Source organism: Crocodylus porosus, unplaced genomic scaffold (genome assembly GCF_001723895.1).
Source record: "Crocodylus porosus isolate Cpor-Errol unplaced genomic scaffold, CroPor_comp1, whole genome shotgun sequence".
NCBI classification, from domain to species: Eukaryota; Metazoa; Chordata; order Crocodylia; family Crocodylidae; genus Crocodylus; species Crocodylus porosus.
The window spans coordinates 19,781,075-19,798,739 of record NW_017728925.1 but is presented as its reverse complement, the minus strand read 5'-3'; the positions used below and the strand labels follow the sequence as shown (position 1 = coordinate 19,798,739).

The 17,665-nt window shown below is 43.6% G+C and overlaps 1 protein-coding gene across 3 annotated transcripts; it reads right to left on the bottom strand.

Moving 5' to 3' along the window:
* Nucleotides 1-5,551: 5,551 nt before the first annotated feature.
* On the bottom strand, nt 5,552-16,843 carry ZBTB43 (zinc finger and BTB domain containing 43). Of its 3 annotated transcripts, XM_019541060.1 has the most exons (3): nt 16,756-16,842; nt 16,226-16,345; nt 5,552-11,836 (listed from the first exon to the last, which is right to left on the bottom strand). In XM_019541060.1, exons 2-3 carry the CDS (start codon nt 16,273-16,275, stop codon nt 10,420-10,422), a joined length of 1,467 nt encoding a protein of 488 aa, XP_019396605.1. In that variant the 5' UTR covers nt 16,276-16,345; nt 16,756-16,842; the 3' UTR covers nt 5,552-10,419. The 3 variants fall into 3 exon arrangements, with proteins under 3 accessions (XP_019396605.1, XP_019396607.1, XP_019396606.1); XM_019541062.1 differs by lacking the exon at nt 16,226-16,345 and having other exon boundaries at nt 16,756-16,843; XM_019541061.1 differs by lacking the exon at nt 16,756-16,842 and having other exon boundaries at nt 16,187-16,317.
* Nucleotides 16,844-17,665: the final 822 nt, after the last annotated feature.

Sequence of the window (17,665 nt, the reverse complement as noted above, 5' to 3'; positions counted from 1 at the left end):
CTCATGCAGCGCCGGCCCCGCGCGCCCACAGGCCCGTCCCGCCCGGCGTCCGGAGAAACGCGCCGCGCCCGCCTGCCGCTCGCCCGCCCCCGCTGGACGCCGGCTCGTCCTCGCGCCGTGTGCGCACACCCTGGCTGCTCGGCGCACAGGTGTCGCCGGCGCGTGCCGGTCACGGAGGCACCGCTCCAGAAGCGGCGCGGCTCGAGGGCCGCGTCCCCCGCTGCAGCCTGGGGCGGCCGGCACGACGCCGGGAACGCGCGTCCATCAGAGCCGCTCAGTCAGTCCAACACGGACGCCGAGGCCAGGCTAGTTACGGGCCGCCCGGCCGCAGGGTGGCTTCGTAACACGACTGAGCGTTTTGGCGAGCGTCAAGCTGTACTTTAGCACCACAAACGTACACGTTCAACTCGGAGCTGAGAAGAGATCCTAACTGACTGCGATAAGGAAACATGTTTTACCTGGTGTGGGGGAGGCGACACCAGCCTGGTGAAGCTCTCCCCTGGCAGCGCTGAGACGGTGCGGCCCTGTGCAGCGCCAGCAAAGCCCGTGGCAGTTTCAACCACAGGGAGGGAAGCACAACCTGGCAGAACCGGATCCGATCAGCTTATGTGGAACTGTCTCAAATACTTGTACACAAAAGAAATGGCTTGTGCTTGCTGAGAGCCATGCATAAATTACAGTTCAGACAGTTTCCTTTCCTTCTTGCCTTCTGTTAATTATGCATACCCATCACATTTCTTTTGTCAAAGTTTTTGGTAGGTAGATAAAATGATCACATTGACATAAGTCAGCAAGTTCAAAGGGAAGACACTTCCTCACGCACCTTGACTTGTGAAATCCTGGGTAGTGATACCTGATGTCATAAGCATCTTCACCAACAGATATCAAAACACTCTACTGAGAATTCCAATATAATAAAAGACTGTCTGTCGGTCTGTGTCTGTCTGTCCATAATGCTTTTGGACACCCGCATGTGCTGCAGAGAGGGCAGGTGGCAATTGCCCACACAGCCCCAAGTCTGAGCCACTGCCAGGTAAGTTTGTGTCAGCAGCAAACACCCCGGCTGCCCAAGCAGCAAAGCTTCCCCACACCTCCCTGCCTGAGGGCAAAGGGGGGCAATCACCATAGCGGCATCCCCGCAGAACAGCTGCAGGGACAGGGAGGCAGGTGGACAGGGGCCAGACAGATGTGGAGTAGCAGGGGTTGGACCTGAGGGGAGATGGGTGGGGATTGGAGCAGGGCTGGACCCAGAATGGTGGGGAGGAGGTGTAGAGTGGGGCTGGACCCAGAGCTGCGGGGGAATGGGGGGTGCAGGGCCAGACACAGGGCTCCATCTCTGCTCTGTCATTTTTGATGGGCAATTTGCTAGTGTAACCTGGGCGGTACTCCAAGAGGTACCCCCTCTCCAATTGAAGGGTTCAAAGCAGGTACACAAGCGCTGTGGGAGGTGTAGGGACTCTCCTCCCCTATAGAGCAGAGCCAGACCACCAATGGGGAGTTAACCATATACCTTTTAATACTGGTAACATAATAGGCATATAGTGGACACTAAAACGCCCCAAGGGGGCAGGATTCAACAAAGGTTAGACACTTACAATCACTGAGAAAACGAGTAACAAAATATAGAATTCAAACAGCAGAACAAACAATATGGGTTGGTGAAATATACAAAGGGCGCAAAATGCAAAATGTTAAATGACAAGGAAACATAGGCCCTTGGTACTGGAGGGGGAGAAAGTGGGGGAAAACACAATGGCCTCTTTCCACTGCAAGAAAATTTGCTTCTTTTTATCTCACCCCAAGTCACCTCAGCTGAGAACCCAGATCCCCCACAGGAATGCTACCATACAGCCACCACTGGTGGCACTGCTCCAGCCTGCTAGGGGCCTTGACCTTCCCGGAGCCCGACCTCAAGTCAAGCTGCCTGGCCTCTGTTTGGAGCTGGATGCAGAACTGGGAACCTCTCAGGTCGCTGCTCAGATCTTTCTTGGAGCGGGAGAACCTGTCCTGCTGGCTGCAGCCTCTCCTTGGGGATCCTGGAGCCCAGTGGGGAGCCTCTCCTGCCAGCCACATGCTGCACTGCTGAGGGTCCCACTGCTGCCTGCAGGTCCTGCTCTTTCAGGCTTTTCTGGGGCACTGCTCCTGCCCCACTAGCTCAGCTCTATGAAGCTTCTTCATTGTTGTCCCTCACTGATCTCTGGCTCCTGAGTCCGCCCATGGTGTCCCCTTTATCCCCCTCCAGGTGACCCAAGGGGCCAATCGGGACACGGGTGGGAGAGGAGAGTGAGTCTCTGGGGCCCAATTGGTGCAGAAAGGGAATTCCAAGTCCTCCACTCATCTTTTGCCCCTTCAAAACCGCTGGGCCAAATCATTACTGGATTGGTGAAGAAAGGGAATCCCAACTCCTCCAATTATCTTTTGCCCTTTCAAAACCCCTGGGCCAGGTCACTGCCAGCCAGCCCATCACACTAGTATTAGTGTATTTCTCTATTGTGTCAAGGTACAGAGAAGCAGTGACTTGCCCAGGAGGTTGGTGGCAGAGTCAAGTACAGAACACACATCTAGCAGGCCACAACATCTTCTTGCATACTTTGATACATTCTCCCCATCAAATTGATCAAGGCCAGCACTCCAGAAGTTAGCTAGTTATCAGTGGTTAGGTCAGGGAAAAGATGTGGACAGCTTATTCCTATTTTCTTTTTTAGAAGCACATTTGCAAATGATTGGAGGTAGGGGCACAACACAGGCTTCTCTAGCAGCCTGAAGTTCTGTTGTACAGCTCATTAAGTTTTTTTGGAGCAGTTGTCAGCTCTACTTCAATGGAGAGCCAAGCCCTACCTATAGCTTCTGCAAGTAATAAAGTGAGTCGGAGCTAAAATGATGAACAATGCAGGGAAATGTAATGGAATATGTAGATTACAGTTACCAGATTCATAAAGAAATTAAATATGAACTGTTGTAGGTCACATTGCTTGAAAATGGAACTGGGTGTGAATATTATGTTTTATGGGGATTAGCCGAATGACCTGTTTAAACTAAAGAAAAGTCCATTCGTTCTTCGGAAGGAAAATATTCTTCCCAGTCTTAAGCAAAAAACTTTGAAAGAGCATTTCAAAGTTGTACCAGATCTAATCATCCCCAAAGCCTCCAAAATGCGTTTTCTATTTAGGTTTCTTCCCTATACCTTTTGCTCATCTCATTCTCATTTTTCTCCATGCTACAGGTCCTTTTTTCCTCCTACATAGTTCACTACTCTATCTGGTGTCCCACTTACCACTAAAGGGGACTGAGCCATGAACATATGCTACCTGTAAAGTGGTACATACTGCAGCCAGTTTTAATAAACATTGCCCATTACTTAAAAATTTACCTAATAATTTCAGTGTAATTTTATGTCAAGTTAACTCATTTGGCACTTTATCCTATCGTACTAGTGTAAAAGCCCTTAACTATAGTTTAGCCAAGTCTATTAACAGACAAAATAGAAGAGACAAAAAAGTGAAAGAAGAAATCTCAAAACATATTTTTATCTCATAATTATTAAATGCAACAGACTGGAATGGATACTAGAGGCAAAGAGAAGTCATTTACACCTAAACTTGGGGTTAGTTACTAGTGATATCCACGTGTGGGGTATGCTGCAACCCTTCATTGTTAACTGGTGACTCAGCTCCTCTTCCCAGGTAAATAAAGCCCAACTACAACTGCTGCAGTTTCAAACTCATACCATTAAACTGTTTTTGGGGTTTTTTTTAGGGGGTGGGGAAAGAAAAGGATGGGTGAGGGTAAACAAGTGGGGTAGGCAGACTAAGTGGTACTTAATTAAACACTTAACCCTGACACCTCTCCCCCCTATGGTACAAATGATAGGACAAATTGCACAAGGAAATCGCTAGAACCTTATTTGGGATGGGAGCTGTCAGTCACAATGGTGTCAATTTGTATTTGTATGTTAAGTATCTGTTCATCCCACTTATACATAACTAACTTTGACTGTAGTTAACTGGCAATTCTGCTTGTTTATAAAAACAAACAAACCAACCCTTGACATCACTCAGCTAGATTACTTAGTGATTTCTGCATGTTGTCTACTCACCACATTTTGATTACTAGTACAGCAAAACACATTTAAATTAAGCTAGACTATCATTTTTCCTTCTGGTTGTACTGTCAGTCTGACATAACCCTCCATACTGATGTGATTTTTTCTCCCTCCTGAAAATATCTGGAAATCTTATTTTAAAAACCATCATGCAGATTAAAATGCATCAACATCCAAAATATAGCAGAGGCCATCATTTTAAAATACATCTAGGAATAGAAAAACAAAGTAAATTCTTATTGATCTACTAGCAATTTTAGAAGAAACATGTTTCATATAAGATCAGACTAGTGTCATTCCACTTGCTCTGAAGAACATAGGGGTGGAATCACCCTGGATTAGTTGTCTTCTTCCAGGAGTTTCTTTTCTACTTAAGGCCTAGGTACCTTAAGACATTATGGTACACCAAAAAATAGAGTTCTTACACAAAACAGGTGCTAATATCTTCACTAGCTGCAGGGTATTTTGTGATTTTTTGAAATCTTGCATGAAGAGAAGCCCTGAAGATGCAGCATGAGGGAAGCACATATACAACAACCAGGGTTAAGACTTTTAGGGCCAGAAGCACACTCTGATCCCCGTATAAATACAGGCCATAGAATTAAGACTGACAAAAAGTTATTCCAGTGGGACAGATTCACATTTCCATTATGATGCACACTATGTTGGCATTGAAATATGATAGAGGTTGGTGCCTAATAGTTGCAAAAGGTTCTGCTTGCTTCCTTGTGGGCATGCACAACTGACTGTAGCAGCAAGACTGAATCATAACAGTCCTTTCATGCACCGATCTTCCAGAACCTTCTGTATAAGCACAAGTTGTTTATTTATTTAAATTAACCTTTTTTGCTACAGATGATAGAGCCAGTGGAATTCTGGTATTGATTTTTGTGATGTAGACAACTATGACAAAATTCCCGAGGAGGCTGAGCTACCCCAGTTCCAGATGTGGAACACTGTCACCTTTCCAACAGAAACGAAGGCAAAATGTAGAGCAGTAGTAAGACTAAAGAGTGGGTCATTTCAAACTTCTATTTAGAATGTCTGCTGTAACATCACAAGAGAGGAATCTCAGGACTGAAGATACCATAAAACAGCAGTTTTGTTTTAGTTGTTCATTTTAGTCAGAACTTACCACCCTAACCCTAATGAGATACATATTAATGAAGGAGGTAAAACAGTACCTACTGTAGCAGGCAGTTTTACAGGTTCAGCAGCCTGAAATTGGAACTTAAGAAACAACACTGACAGGCAAACCAAACACTTTGATAAACTCCTATTGCTAGGTTCGTTTCCTTATTTTATTGTTATCCATGATGATAGTGATACGAACTGGCATCTTCTTGAAGTACTAAAGTTTTGTTCGAGTTGTTATTCTTCATGACAAGAGCTGCATATACTATTCTAGAACTACACATGCATTAGTTTTGTACACACAAAAAAGAAAGCTTTTACAAAACTGACAGATAACATTTATTAAAACATGTTATACAAAAAAGGGCATGGGTCTCTTCTATAAGAAGAAAATATTGAACAGCAACATTAAATTAATTAAAACCATGCTGTGCAATTAGGACAGCAATTTTATAGAGACAAAACTATCCAACCTTTGCAATACAGGCATAACATCTCACAAAATATCAAGATATGCAACTTTACTATTTTATAAGTAAAAAATTAAGCTCATTGGGGAAGATTCACCTGACTTGAATAAACAGTTACATTTCTGGAAGATGTTCTGGAATCCCACGGAAAACAAAAAATGCAGCAATCAACTGACACAAGCTTCAAGCAAAATCAGAGTCCGACAGATTCATCATTTAAAAAAATATACTACTTTTTTTTCCAGCATCTCCCTTCGGCACTGAGAGCTTAGAGCTTTTGCCTAAAAAAACCCTCATAAATGCACGTAACTGAGGAATACAGCAACCTTCCTTTACTGTTTTATGGAACCTTTCAGTGTTGCAAAATGGAGCTGACAAACTATATGTACAACTATAGCTTCTTGGGAGTCAAAAAAAAAGGTTATCTTACTGACACCAGCCCAATCATGTTCTGTTTAGAGGGCTTGAAGGCTCTCCATTATTTCATGCCCAAAAGTACAGGGATGTTAGCGCAGACCTTACAATAAGGACATCAGAATTTGGGAGTCTCTGAGCTCTTCCGTGGACTCTGAAGTGTGGCATTTGATTATACTCAGCTGCTGGAAGTGCACAGGGATGCAAGTAGTTGCCTGAATTCAGCAGCACATCAGAGGGGAGAACTGAGAACAAAGATCTTCCAGTCATGTCTTTCAGAGTCTTATCTGCTCACCTATGAAACAAATGACACATTCAAAGACAGACTAGAGAACTAGCTAGGCTGTACTTCTGCAGAAAGGGACATGGGAGTTACAGTGGACCATTAAGGTATGAGTCAAATGTGTGCTCTCACTGCAGCAGAGCCAACAGCATACTGGGTTGCATTAACAAGTTGCAAATCAAGGGAAATTATCTTTCCACTGGATTCAAGACTGGTGGAGTCTTACCTGGAGCGGGGCCTGAAACTGGACACAGTACACTTCAAGAAAGCTGCAGAAAGATTAAGAGTCCAGCGGAGAGCAACACAAAGGATGAGGAGTAATGCTCTCAAATTGTAGCAGGGGATATTCAGATTAGATATTAGAAAACTTTTTTCATTATGAAGGTGGTTAAGCATTGGCGAAGGATATCCACAGAGGTTGTGGAATTTTCATTTTTGGAAATTTAAGAGCAGTTAGACAAATACTTGACTAGGATGGTTTAGGTGGGGATCCTTGAGAAGGGAGTTGGACTAGGTGACTTCCTGAGGCCCTTTGCAGCCTTATTTTTTTAGGCTTCTAAGACAGCTGCTCCCTGCAGTTGTAAAGGCAGGGCTTTCAAATACTAATGTACAAAACAGGAACCGCAGTCAAGGAGAATAAGACTACTACATCAAGATTCACAGATCCATGAAGAACAGAAGTTTTGAAATGTGTCACCATGGCAGCAGACGACTTACAGAGTTGTAGTTAACTTAAACACCATGGTAATGAACATTTCAAATCCAGTGACTGAACAGACGAGAGAAAAATATAATATCTTTATGAGATGTCATCATTGGCAGGACTTCTCTCTCTTTACAATAATTCAGGTGTTTACAAAATGCCCACTTTGATAACACCCCACAGCAAAGAGACAACACTAAAGTACAGGTGGGAAAAAATGCACAAATGTCTTTAAAATAAAGCATAAGCAGAAGTGCTTAAAATTGACCTTAATATGAATGTCTCGTTTCACCCAAAATAGCAAGCATCTTTGTTGCTGGAACAAAGTCATCGTACTAATAGTGCTTGCAAACTCTGCAAAAAGCTGTATCCATACTTCTTTATCTTGGTTAGCTTGAGTGGAACAGGTAGAAGTGAGAACTCTGGAGAAAAATCTTCTATGGCAAATACTTCCTTGTACCCAAGCCATTTCATGTGGTTTAAAACCAAAAGATCCAAGCGTCAAGTGTTATAAACATTAATGGAATCACATATGTGGGGTTTCAACACAATGTCAAAACGTTAGGTAGGACAGCATTAGACCAATATTAGAAATTTATCATCCATGACAAGTCACTATTAAAGGATAAACATTATTTATATGCATCTACTGCACCTGTATAAAACCTTTAAAAAGTGTCTTTTTTAGTACATTTTATTTTAAAGCTCTATTTCAAAGTTATCTAAACAGTATTCCTATTTGCCGTTAACATTTAAAAGACCCATATAAAAGTTCTCAAACTGGTAGAAGAAAGGGCTTTGCTGGCAGCACTGTAGGGGATGGGTCTGATGGACTGCTTGACTATGGATTCTCAACCTGGGGTTTGTGACCACTCTCTTCTTTATAGCAAGATTGGAGAAAGGTCCCCAAAATTTTCAGTCGTAACATGGGGGTCCCTGTATGAAAGAGGATAAAAATGACTATGCTAGAACAATCCTGAAATGAGCAGGAGAATCTTTCCCACAGCAGTAAAGAATGGAACGTGCAGAAAAGTCTTCCAGTACATGGGACTGGGAAGGGAGAAGGTAATGGAAAAACTGGGCCAGTGAATGCTGGAACACCGCCTTCTATGCTTTTCTGAATAGACAAGGAAATAACCTGTTACCACTATAAATTTCAAGATTAAAAAGACAGTGTTAACATGGAAACAAACTATTGAGGGAATATATCATTTCTAAGTTTAAAAAACATACTTATAAAGATTTTTAAATACAAAGTGCTTCTATACATTGAGCAAGTTACAGTGTTAGTGAGCAAATCCCTGTTTAGTTACCTTGATTACAAGGGCTACACATGGCCACATGGTTTATTGTAGAGTCCAATTAAGTGCTAGGAACAGGAACTCCTTGGTGCTGGGCCATTTGTATCCATTGCCTGCAATGGAATCTTCATATTTGGGATCATCTATTTTAACAAAATTTCATATGAAAAATATCTGAAGAACTGACAGAGTAAAATTTAAGAGCCTTCAAGCCAAAATCATTTTACTTAAAAGTTTATAATTAATATGCCAAAACAGAAGTGACCAGAGATAGTAGCCCGACAAGCAATAAACGCCACCTTATCCCAGACATCCATCTTCAGGAGACAGTCATAGCTGGTAGCCATTTGAAGCAGGCTAGCAATTGTCCCGAACTGTTATGCTGGAAGTGGGTTGCAAACACATTGACTCTTACCCATTCTGATAGTGACCCATTTATGCTAAGGAGGCTCCTTCCATCTTATGTTGGGCCATAAAGTACAAAGTAAAGTTAACTGCTTTTAAGTAGGAGTGCAAAGGCTTTCAATTAGTAAATCCTATTGCCAGCATTACAACTGATGCATCCACTCTCACCTGCAGGGCTGGTAGCATCCCTCAAAACTACAACATTGCTCCACACAAACTGCTAGAACATGAGTCCAGTGGATAACACATCCTCTTCATGGAGCACAAGCACCACCTTCTCACTGTCAAGGATCCAGAAGTTGCTCCCAAGCTTGAAACTTCTCTGCAGCCCTATATCCCACTGTACCATTAAAAGGGATCCCAACTGGGCAATTTAAGTGGTCAGCAACAGGCTTCATTTGGAGGGGAAACAACTCTGGCTGCTTGTGGCTCTGAAAATGATCAGAGTCACAGTAGTTCAGTACCAAGAACCTGTACTAAAAACCTGACTGATCAAACAGTAAAGAATTAAGTATTTAAATAGTCTGTCTGTGACTAACAACCACTTACTGAAGCAAGTGTTTAGAAGCTATGAACTAAAACTAGATAGAAATCTTCAAATAAATTTTAGTACCAAAAACAAATCTGTTTGTATTGTTCACTGAGTTTGGTACTTGCTGCTGCAGTGATCCATTAAATTCCAAAACAAACTATAATTTAAATGCTTAACTGAGTGTTCTGGATTAATACCAACTTTGCAGAGGGTTGTTTGTTTGTTTTTGTTACACATTTTGACAGTTGGCCACCCTTGTGACTGCTAGATGTTCTGTAATGATGTAGTAATTAAAAGGCAGCCAGACCTGCCACAGCATTAGGCTGTTAAGCCAAGACGGTTATAATTTAATTCAGTCTTAAATGTATGCACTGTCCAACAATATATAACCAAGTGCTTTACAAAAATGGATAAAAAGAATTAGGCCCAATACTAGCTAGGACCAGACACTTTACCAAAATGGGCAGAAAAATTATCCAAATAATACCTTTCCATTAAATGCTGTGGCGCTCTAAAGGCTACTTAAGTTACCTATGTAAAGGGTGTTGGTGGTCTCTGTTCAGTTGCAGGCAGACAAGTTATTCTACAGGTTGAAATCTTACTTGTTTGTCAAGAGCTTTGACGCCTACAAATAGTTAGGTTTACCAGACTAGCAATCTTGTGGTGGTGTTATTGTTGTCCACTTCTCAATAAGGCCACTCACATGCATACAGTTATACACAGAAATACATATTTGCAGGATTGGAACCTTAAATAATTCTTTTGGGGACTGGGCCTCACTTTGTGGTTGTATGACACTTACTAAAAGAGGATGCCCAACAAGGAAAAAATTACCACAAGTGGCCGTCACTATTTACAGATTACGAGTCGCATGAATTAGCCACTTGAAAATCTTTTATATCTAAAGCTTGTAGAGTGGCATCAGTAGACGGACAATAAGATCTGATCTGCTTAAATCAGCAACACCCTTAGAACTTTTTAAAAAACACCCTAAAATGTCACAATAGCAAGTACCAGACAGTATTTGCATAATTAGCCTGTTTTGCTTAATCTACTAAACAACATTTACTACGTTTCAGTTCATCTCAGTAGTATTCTGCTCAACTTTGGTAGCCTGGTATGATTTACTACAAGAAGTGACATGCCGATGAAAACTGTCCCGCCACATAAATCTTTTCCCGCAGATGTTACACTCATATGGTTTGATGCCTGTGTGGATTTTCATGTGGCCAACAAGGTGGTGTTTCATTTTGAATTTCTTACCACAGACCCCGCAACCATAAGGCCGAAGGCCAAGGTGCATACTCATATGCCGATCCCTCTGGCTCTTGTGCGTAAAGCTTTTACCACACTGACAGGGATATAGTTTGTCAGCATGTGAGAATCCAGAGAGGGAGGTTTCTTCTTTAATTCCTGCAGCCATTTCAACATTTTCACCATACCCTGCTGCTATCATAACATCTGGTCTGTGAACACTTACATTTCCATCTGCCCTTTCACCTGAAAATTCTTCCATAGAAGAGCCATAGAAATCAACTTGCTCATCATAGTTACCCTCATCACCCTGTTCATCAAACTCTGGTTCTATCTTTTTGTCACTGATGTTAAAGTCTTCGACACCTGAAGACTGGATAGGATGCTCTGGCTGTATGGCATTCATGGACTCGGAGACTTGGTGCTCATCATAAGGATTATCTGCACCTTCACAGTCCTGTTCAAATCTTTCTGGTTTCACATGGATCCAACGTTTGTGTGACATGATGCTGGGTTTGCTGTAGAGAGGTCTTGTATACTGATATTCTGCACTGTCGCTAGCTCCCTCTTCACCGTCCTGACTTGTCATTCCTGTGCTCAGTCTGTCATGTTCTGTTGAAGAGTTACTGGGAAGATACTCATGTTCTGTTACTTGAGATGACAACTCGTCTTTCGAGCTTTCTTCTTCATTTTCACCATCCCTTAGCTCTTGCCCTTTGTGGAAGTCAGGCTGTCCACCAGAACCCAGCTCAAAAGTTTCAACAAGGCCATTATAACTGCTGCTGCTTGGGGACTGATGATCACTGCCATGATTCATCTTCTGACAAAGCACTGTTGGGTTTCCTTCTAGCACTTCTGTACATTTGTCTACTACATGCCACATCTGAAGAAAGCTTGCTGCTGTCAAATAACTGACAATTTCTGGGGCAGGCATGACCAGGCGACCCGTGTAAGTAGAAAGAAGAATATTCTCAAATACCCTTGGATTCATCACATCAGGCAGGACTATTCGTCTGCTATTTTTCAGGAGCACTTGGTCGCAGAAGTACGGGGAACTGGCTGCGAGGACAGCTTTATGGGCTCTAAAGAGATGGCCCTGAACTACAATGGAAACATCACATAACTGTCCTTGCTGGCGCTGCTGATTCAGCTTCTGTAAAATGGTGCTAGAGAAGTCAGGAAATTCCACTCTAAAAGAACTTGACCCAGACTCCATTTCATTACAAGTTAGTGCTGTGCTGCAAGAGAGGAAAAAGATCACCAGTTTCAAGACAACTTCATCAGAAATTCTGGTTAGTTATGTTTGCTTGGGCCACTTTCTGAGGTTCAAGTCTCTCCTTAAAGGAGGGACACTTTAATTAGGCCAAGATGTTTGGATCAGCAGGTGTACAGAACAGAAAATAAAGCTTTTACAACTTTAATTTGTTTTCTTTATTCTTGTTTTTTGTTTTCTACAGAAAGCAAGTTATTATCCCACCACTTCCTACTGTATCTTACCCAACCACAAAAAACAAAATCTGTGCACATGTGCAAGCTGGAGTGGTACCAGCAATTACTCTACCCAGATACAAGGATCAAATGGCAGTCAAATCTCAACCCCTTGTCCTTAAAAGGATGGCAATGCTTTAGAAGTGCTTCACAGTTCAATATACTGCAAGAAAATGATTACCAGAGTTGTAATTAAAGTGGAGTTTGTAACTTCCATATTTTTGCAATTAAAGACAGAGAGAGACAAAAGTAGATGCTGTGGAGCTGTGAAACAGTAAGAACACTGAAGTAACATCAAAATTTATTACAACCCCCCTCAATTTAACACCTTTTAAATTCAGTGTTTTTCTTGTTTAAACTGGAAACCTAAACCTGAACTCCTTAGAAATTCTCAGTGTAACAATGCAACAAAATTTAAACCCAAGAGCTTAGCAAAGAGCTTGATTAATATATTAAGGATTTTGAGCTATCCATCTGTTTAGTTACAGAGGGAAGAGAAATATCTGGATTTAAACAGTTACACAGTAAAGAAACAAAGAATAAGTCTTTTAACTTAATGTTTTAAAAGATAATAAATTATAACTAACAGCCCAACAAAATGTAAAGTTACTAATCCTTAACATAAAAAACCCCCCACCTTATTAAGAATTCAAACACAACTATAGAAAGATCTATTTTAACTGCATAGGTAAATTTGTAGATTATCTCACTACATAGAAAGGAAGAAACTGTTAAACAGTTATAGGTGCTAACAAGAATAACACTTTTCAATGACCAATATCAGGGGAGCCCCTGCTTCCCCCCCCCAAAAAATAAAAACCTATCTTGGGTCTTGTATCAAGGTTTGTCTAACTCTTCCTGAAGATAGGAAGTAAAATTCTGGAAAAAGAAAACCCATTAATTCAGACTGAAATAAAAATGCAACTGATTTATCATCAGGTGGTTCTTCCTACATAATTGTTTAAAAATATATGGGTGTGCAATACACAGTATTTGAGACAGCCAAAAAACCCAGTAGTTGGAAGCTGAATTGAAGCAGAACTAAAATAGAATCTGGGCTCTGCGGGTGACGCATTCAACACGTCTACAAAAAATATGTCTGTAATCCATGAATATACTTTTCAGAATGTAAGTTTGGAAGTGACAAATTACTGGAAAATGACAGTGTTTCTTACTGGAGAATTTTATGTATGCTCAATTTCACAAGTACCATGATTTCAAACAGAAAAAACTGAAAGTAGCAGCACCACCATTTACATACTTATCTATCGCTTCTTAAGCCCCTAACAACAATTTAACAGTTCATAAGCACGCAATCAGTTCTGGTTTGGAGAGAGAGAGATGAAGTTTGCCTTTTAAATGAAAGTTCTTCCAGTTCCTCCACCAAGGTTTAAGAAGTAGGAAAGGAAGACAAGGCAGGTTGTGTCAAAATATTTCAGAAGGAAATTGTAAAAGAGATTACCCCACTGTCACATACCCAGCTAGGAGTGGAGAATGCTTCCAAAGAAGCAAACACATGGGAGCTAGAAAATTAGTAATAGCACTGCAAATCTTTAGGACTTACAGGAAACCCATCCCAGAAGTCCTTGCAAACGTTGAAATGAGAACCTTTTACAAGACTATGACCACTTTAGTTCCATTTCAAAGTGCCTAAATCAGCCTTACTTTTCATAATACTACCCTATTATGCAGAGATATACAAAATATAAATTGCAGGGGGGCAGGAAGAGTGTGTCATAATTTAGGTTGCAAATACCATCGTAATAAATTGAACGCATTTTTCTCTTTCTTGAAAATTAATACAAGGTTTACAAAGGGTAGTTTTTCATGCAACCTGAGATGTATCCCTTAAACCTACCATTAAGGGATGGCCTTATAGCTAAAAATCAAGTCTGGCACTGTGTGACCATGGTTAGATGTACTTTTTAACTGATGACCATTTCACAGGAGGAAACCCTACTAGCCTACTTCACTGCCTATTGTCAGGCTTAATAAATGTTTTATTAGAGACAGTTTAAGATGCTAGGTAAAAGTCATTTTAGTGGAAATTCTTTAAATCAAAAGTGGCCTAATAAGACACCACTTTAATACATCAGACTAGTATCTACCTTCTGGTTAAGCAATTTGCCAGCTGCACTCACAACAATCCGAAAGAGTCCAGACCCCTATGAACTGCTTGAACCAAGAGAGAACACCAGAGTAAGATGTCCATTTGTACAGTGTGTGATATTTTCAAAATGCAGTCCTATAAATATCTGGAATCTCTATATTAAGAATTAAAAAGCAACATCATTACTTTTCCTCCTTTACAGAAAACGATTGATGAATTTTAGCCCACCATGATGGAAAATTATGTTCAGTTTGCATTCTAGCCAATCTGAAGTATGAGCCAATCAAAGTGCTGAGTGGCTGATTTCCTGATTATTAGTAGACAGTATCACATTTTAAAAGATCCCTTATTAGAAGGGAGATTATTTCTGAAGCCCTCCCATGAAGTCAAACTGTCTTACACATTTCTAAAGACAGCCCAACTATGAATTAGGAACCAGGCAATTAACAGAATGACACAGCACCTTTAACCCCAGCTAGTTTCATTCACCTTTCAGCCCTGCTCACTTTTTACTGTTCCTCCTTTACATGAACATGACTACCTGTTTCAAAAAGAGCCTCCCTTTCTTTAGGCTCTCTCTCAGACAGCACCATCCCAGATAAAAGAAACCCAGCCCCACTGCAAGAGTTTCAGCTTGCAAATACAGCACACTCCCTCTAAGCACATAGCTTTGGTACAAAAAAGGTTGTGCACTTACCCTGAGCATGCACTTAAAGCAAACAAACCTCACTGAGTACACACAGCATTTGCAGCACTTGAGACTTAACAAGCATTGCTAATAGCACTGTAGTATTAGCAGAAAAACTGACTAGCATTTGTCCTTTTTAAAGCTTCTAATAAGTAGCTTAGTGGATGCTACTAGAAAACTAAAAAATGAAGGGAGAGCAGTTCTGAAGCCGGCTAGGAACCATGGAACCAACTACCTCCCTTCATCTGCAAGGCTTCCAAGAGCAGCCCCCGTGATGGCTCCTTTCCCTCCACTGTATCTGGTGTAGTTGAAAGGAGAACAATTATGGTTATATTTAGCATGCACTACCTTGAATATAATTAGAGTTAAAGCAGACAGTAGAGCTGAAATATGCTGCCTACTTGACCAACATACCCAACTGATACTTGTTTATGGTTTTTGTTACATACAACAATAAGCAAAACATTAGGACTGGCATCGCTACGCAGCTAAACAAATTCAGCACTTACACCAATGATTCTCAACCTTTTTAGACTCAAGACACCCCTGGAGACACTTCTCCAGAACTTGTGTGAATTGAGCGACACCCTGTTTTAAAGTACGCCTTTATTACAGTGCTTACTTTCTTGCAAGAGGGCCGGTAGTAGCCAAGCAGGGACAAGCCTGAACTTATTCCCTCACACCTGCTTATCTCAGCACAACTCAAAGCACCCTTCAAAAGATCTCGCATCACCCTGGCTGAGAATCACTGACTCGCATGGTAAGCTATACAGCCTATGACAGCCCATCCCACAAAGTGAGCTGTATGGATGCAGAAAGAGTGCAGTCACGTGTAAATTATTCTTGGCATTGCTGAATTATGCAACAAGAACACACAAGGGCAGCTCTTCATTAATACTATAATGGACAATTATTTTAATGTGCAAGCTCAATGCATAAGTCATGACATTTTTGTATCTTTTCCTACACTAGGAGGAAGTTGTTCCAAAATCTAGGGATGTTTGGAGAAGAATTAACAACTTCCTATTTGTTGGCAATCACTGTTTTTTTTTTCCTTTTTAGTAGTGCTATGCTAATTGAAGTTAAATGCACTGAAATAACATTTGGCTTGAACTACCATCTCTCCACAGCATACAACTGAAACATGAGACGACACCACGCTAAATCCACTATTTCTTGTAGCGTAATGTTTCTAGGCAGGATTACTGGTTTCTTTTTCTATGGGCAATCTGACATGAAAGACAAGCACTTTACATGGGAAGGGCAGCAAGCCCTGCACATGCTGTCCAAACCCTTCTTCACCTGCGTTACCAGAAGCCCAGATGTGGAAGGGGAGATGACCTGTGAACCGTGGCTGGACGTGTGCTGCTTGCGGGCTGCTCTGTCGGCATGTTCCCGGCGGGTCAGGCGCAGCAGGGCGACGCCGTCCTCCTGATGCGTGCACAGTTCCCTTCACGACCTCTGCCAACCACATCCAAAGACAAAAGCCATTTGCTTGCCAGACGCGGGTGGTGCGAGGGCATCTTCTAGCCAGTGTTTCCACCCCACTCCCCCACACCCACCGGCTTGGCTGCGCTGCCGGGCACGGGCACTCCGGCACAGCCACCTCCCGCCCGGACACGGCACACGGCTGAGGGAGGCCCGGGCGGCGCGGACCCGTGGCGGCTTCAGGCTCCCCGGTCGGACTGGGCGACGCGCGGCGCGGCCGGGCAGGGGCAGAGGCAGGGCCCGGCCCGGGGGCAGAGGCAGGGCCCGGCCCGGGGGCAGAGGCCGAGGCCCAGCCCGCCAACCGCCGCACTGTCCCCGGCGCTCCCCGCCACCGCTAGCCTCAGCCACTGCCCGGCCGAGGAAAGCCGTGGTCCGGCGCTCACCTGCGCGGTCTCACATCGCGGACGCGGGGGCCACAGACGCTTCCGATCCCGCCGCCACTCGCCGACCCCGTCCGGCAGCACCAAGCTCTTCCGCTTCCGGGTCACGTGACATCAGCACACCGCTTCCGGGCGCAGGCGCTGACTCGGCTGGCTTGACGTCACGGGGGGAGAGGCGGAACCGAGCCGAGCGCGTGCCTCGCGAGCGCTCGAAGGCGAGGGGGGCGGGGCGGGGCCGGGCCGGGGCGGGGCGGGGCGCCCGCGGGGGCGGGGCTGAGGGACCAACCGTCTCCTCCCCCCTCAGGTGAGCCCCGCCCCCGCGCGGGAGGAGGCGTGAGGCGTGAGGGGCCGAGGTGCGGGGCAGCGGGTGGCAGGTGGCAGGTTACACGCGTGCAGCCAGCGCCGTCCGGTAGTAGCTCAGCACAGCCGCAGGTCGCATTGCGGCTTCTTTAAAAGCTGTTCTAAAGGTCACTCCATGGAGCAGACCCCGCTAGGTGCACGCTCGTTTCTTCAGTAACAGTCGGGTAAATAATCCATCCTCAACTAGTTAAAGGCATTTTTTTAAATATTGCTTCTACCCTCCTGAGCACACCGGTTTGTACGTAACGTGAAGATGTGCGGACTTGTCTTCATACCTCGTCACGTGTGCTGACGCTCCCAGAAGCAGTAAGCCTCTCTCCTGACGGGCATCTCTAAAGCCTCGTGAAGTGAGCGAGGTCGTTTTGTGTCTAAAAGCCTAGTCTCAGCCATCACGGCTGCATATGCAGATGGTGCAGAAAAGGTATTGCCGAGCCAGCCTTGCCCGTGGTGGCTGTCCCCTGGCTCCTGCCAGCACTGTCGAGCCCGCGTTGCTTCCCCAGCAGCCGCCACTCGCAGCTGCTGCGCGGGAAGGTTTAAGAAACCCTTCTGGAGG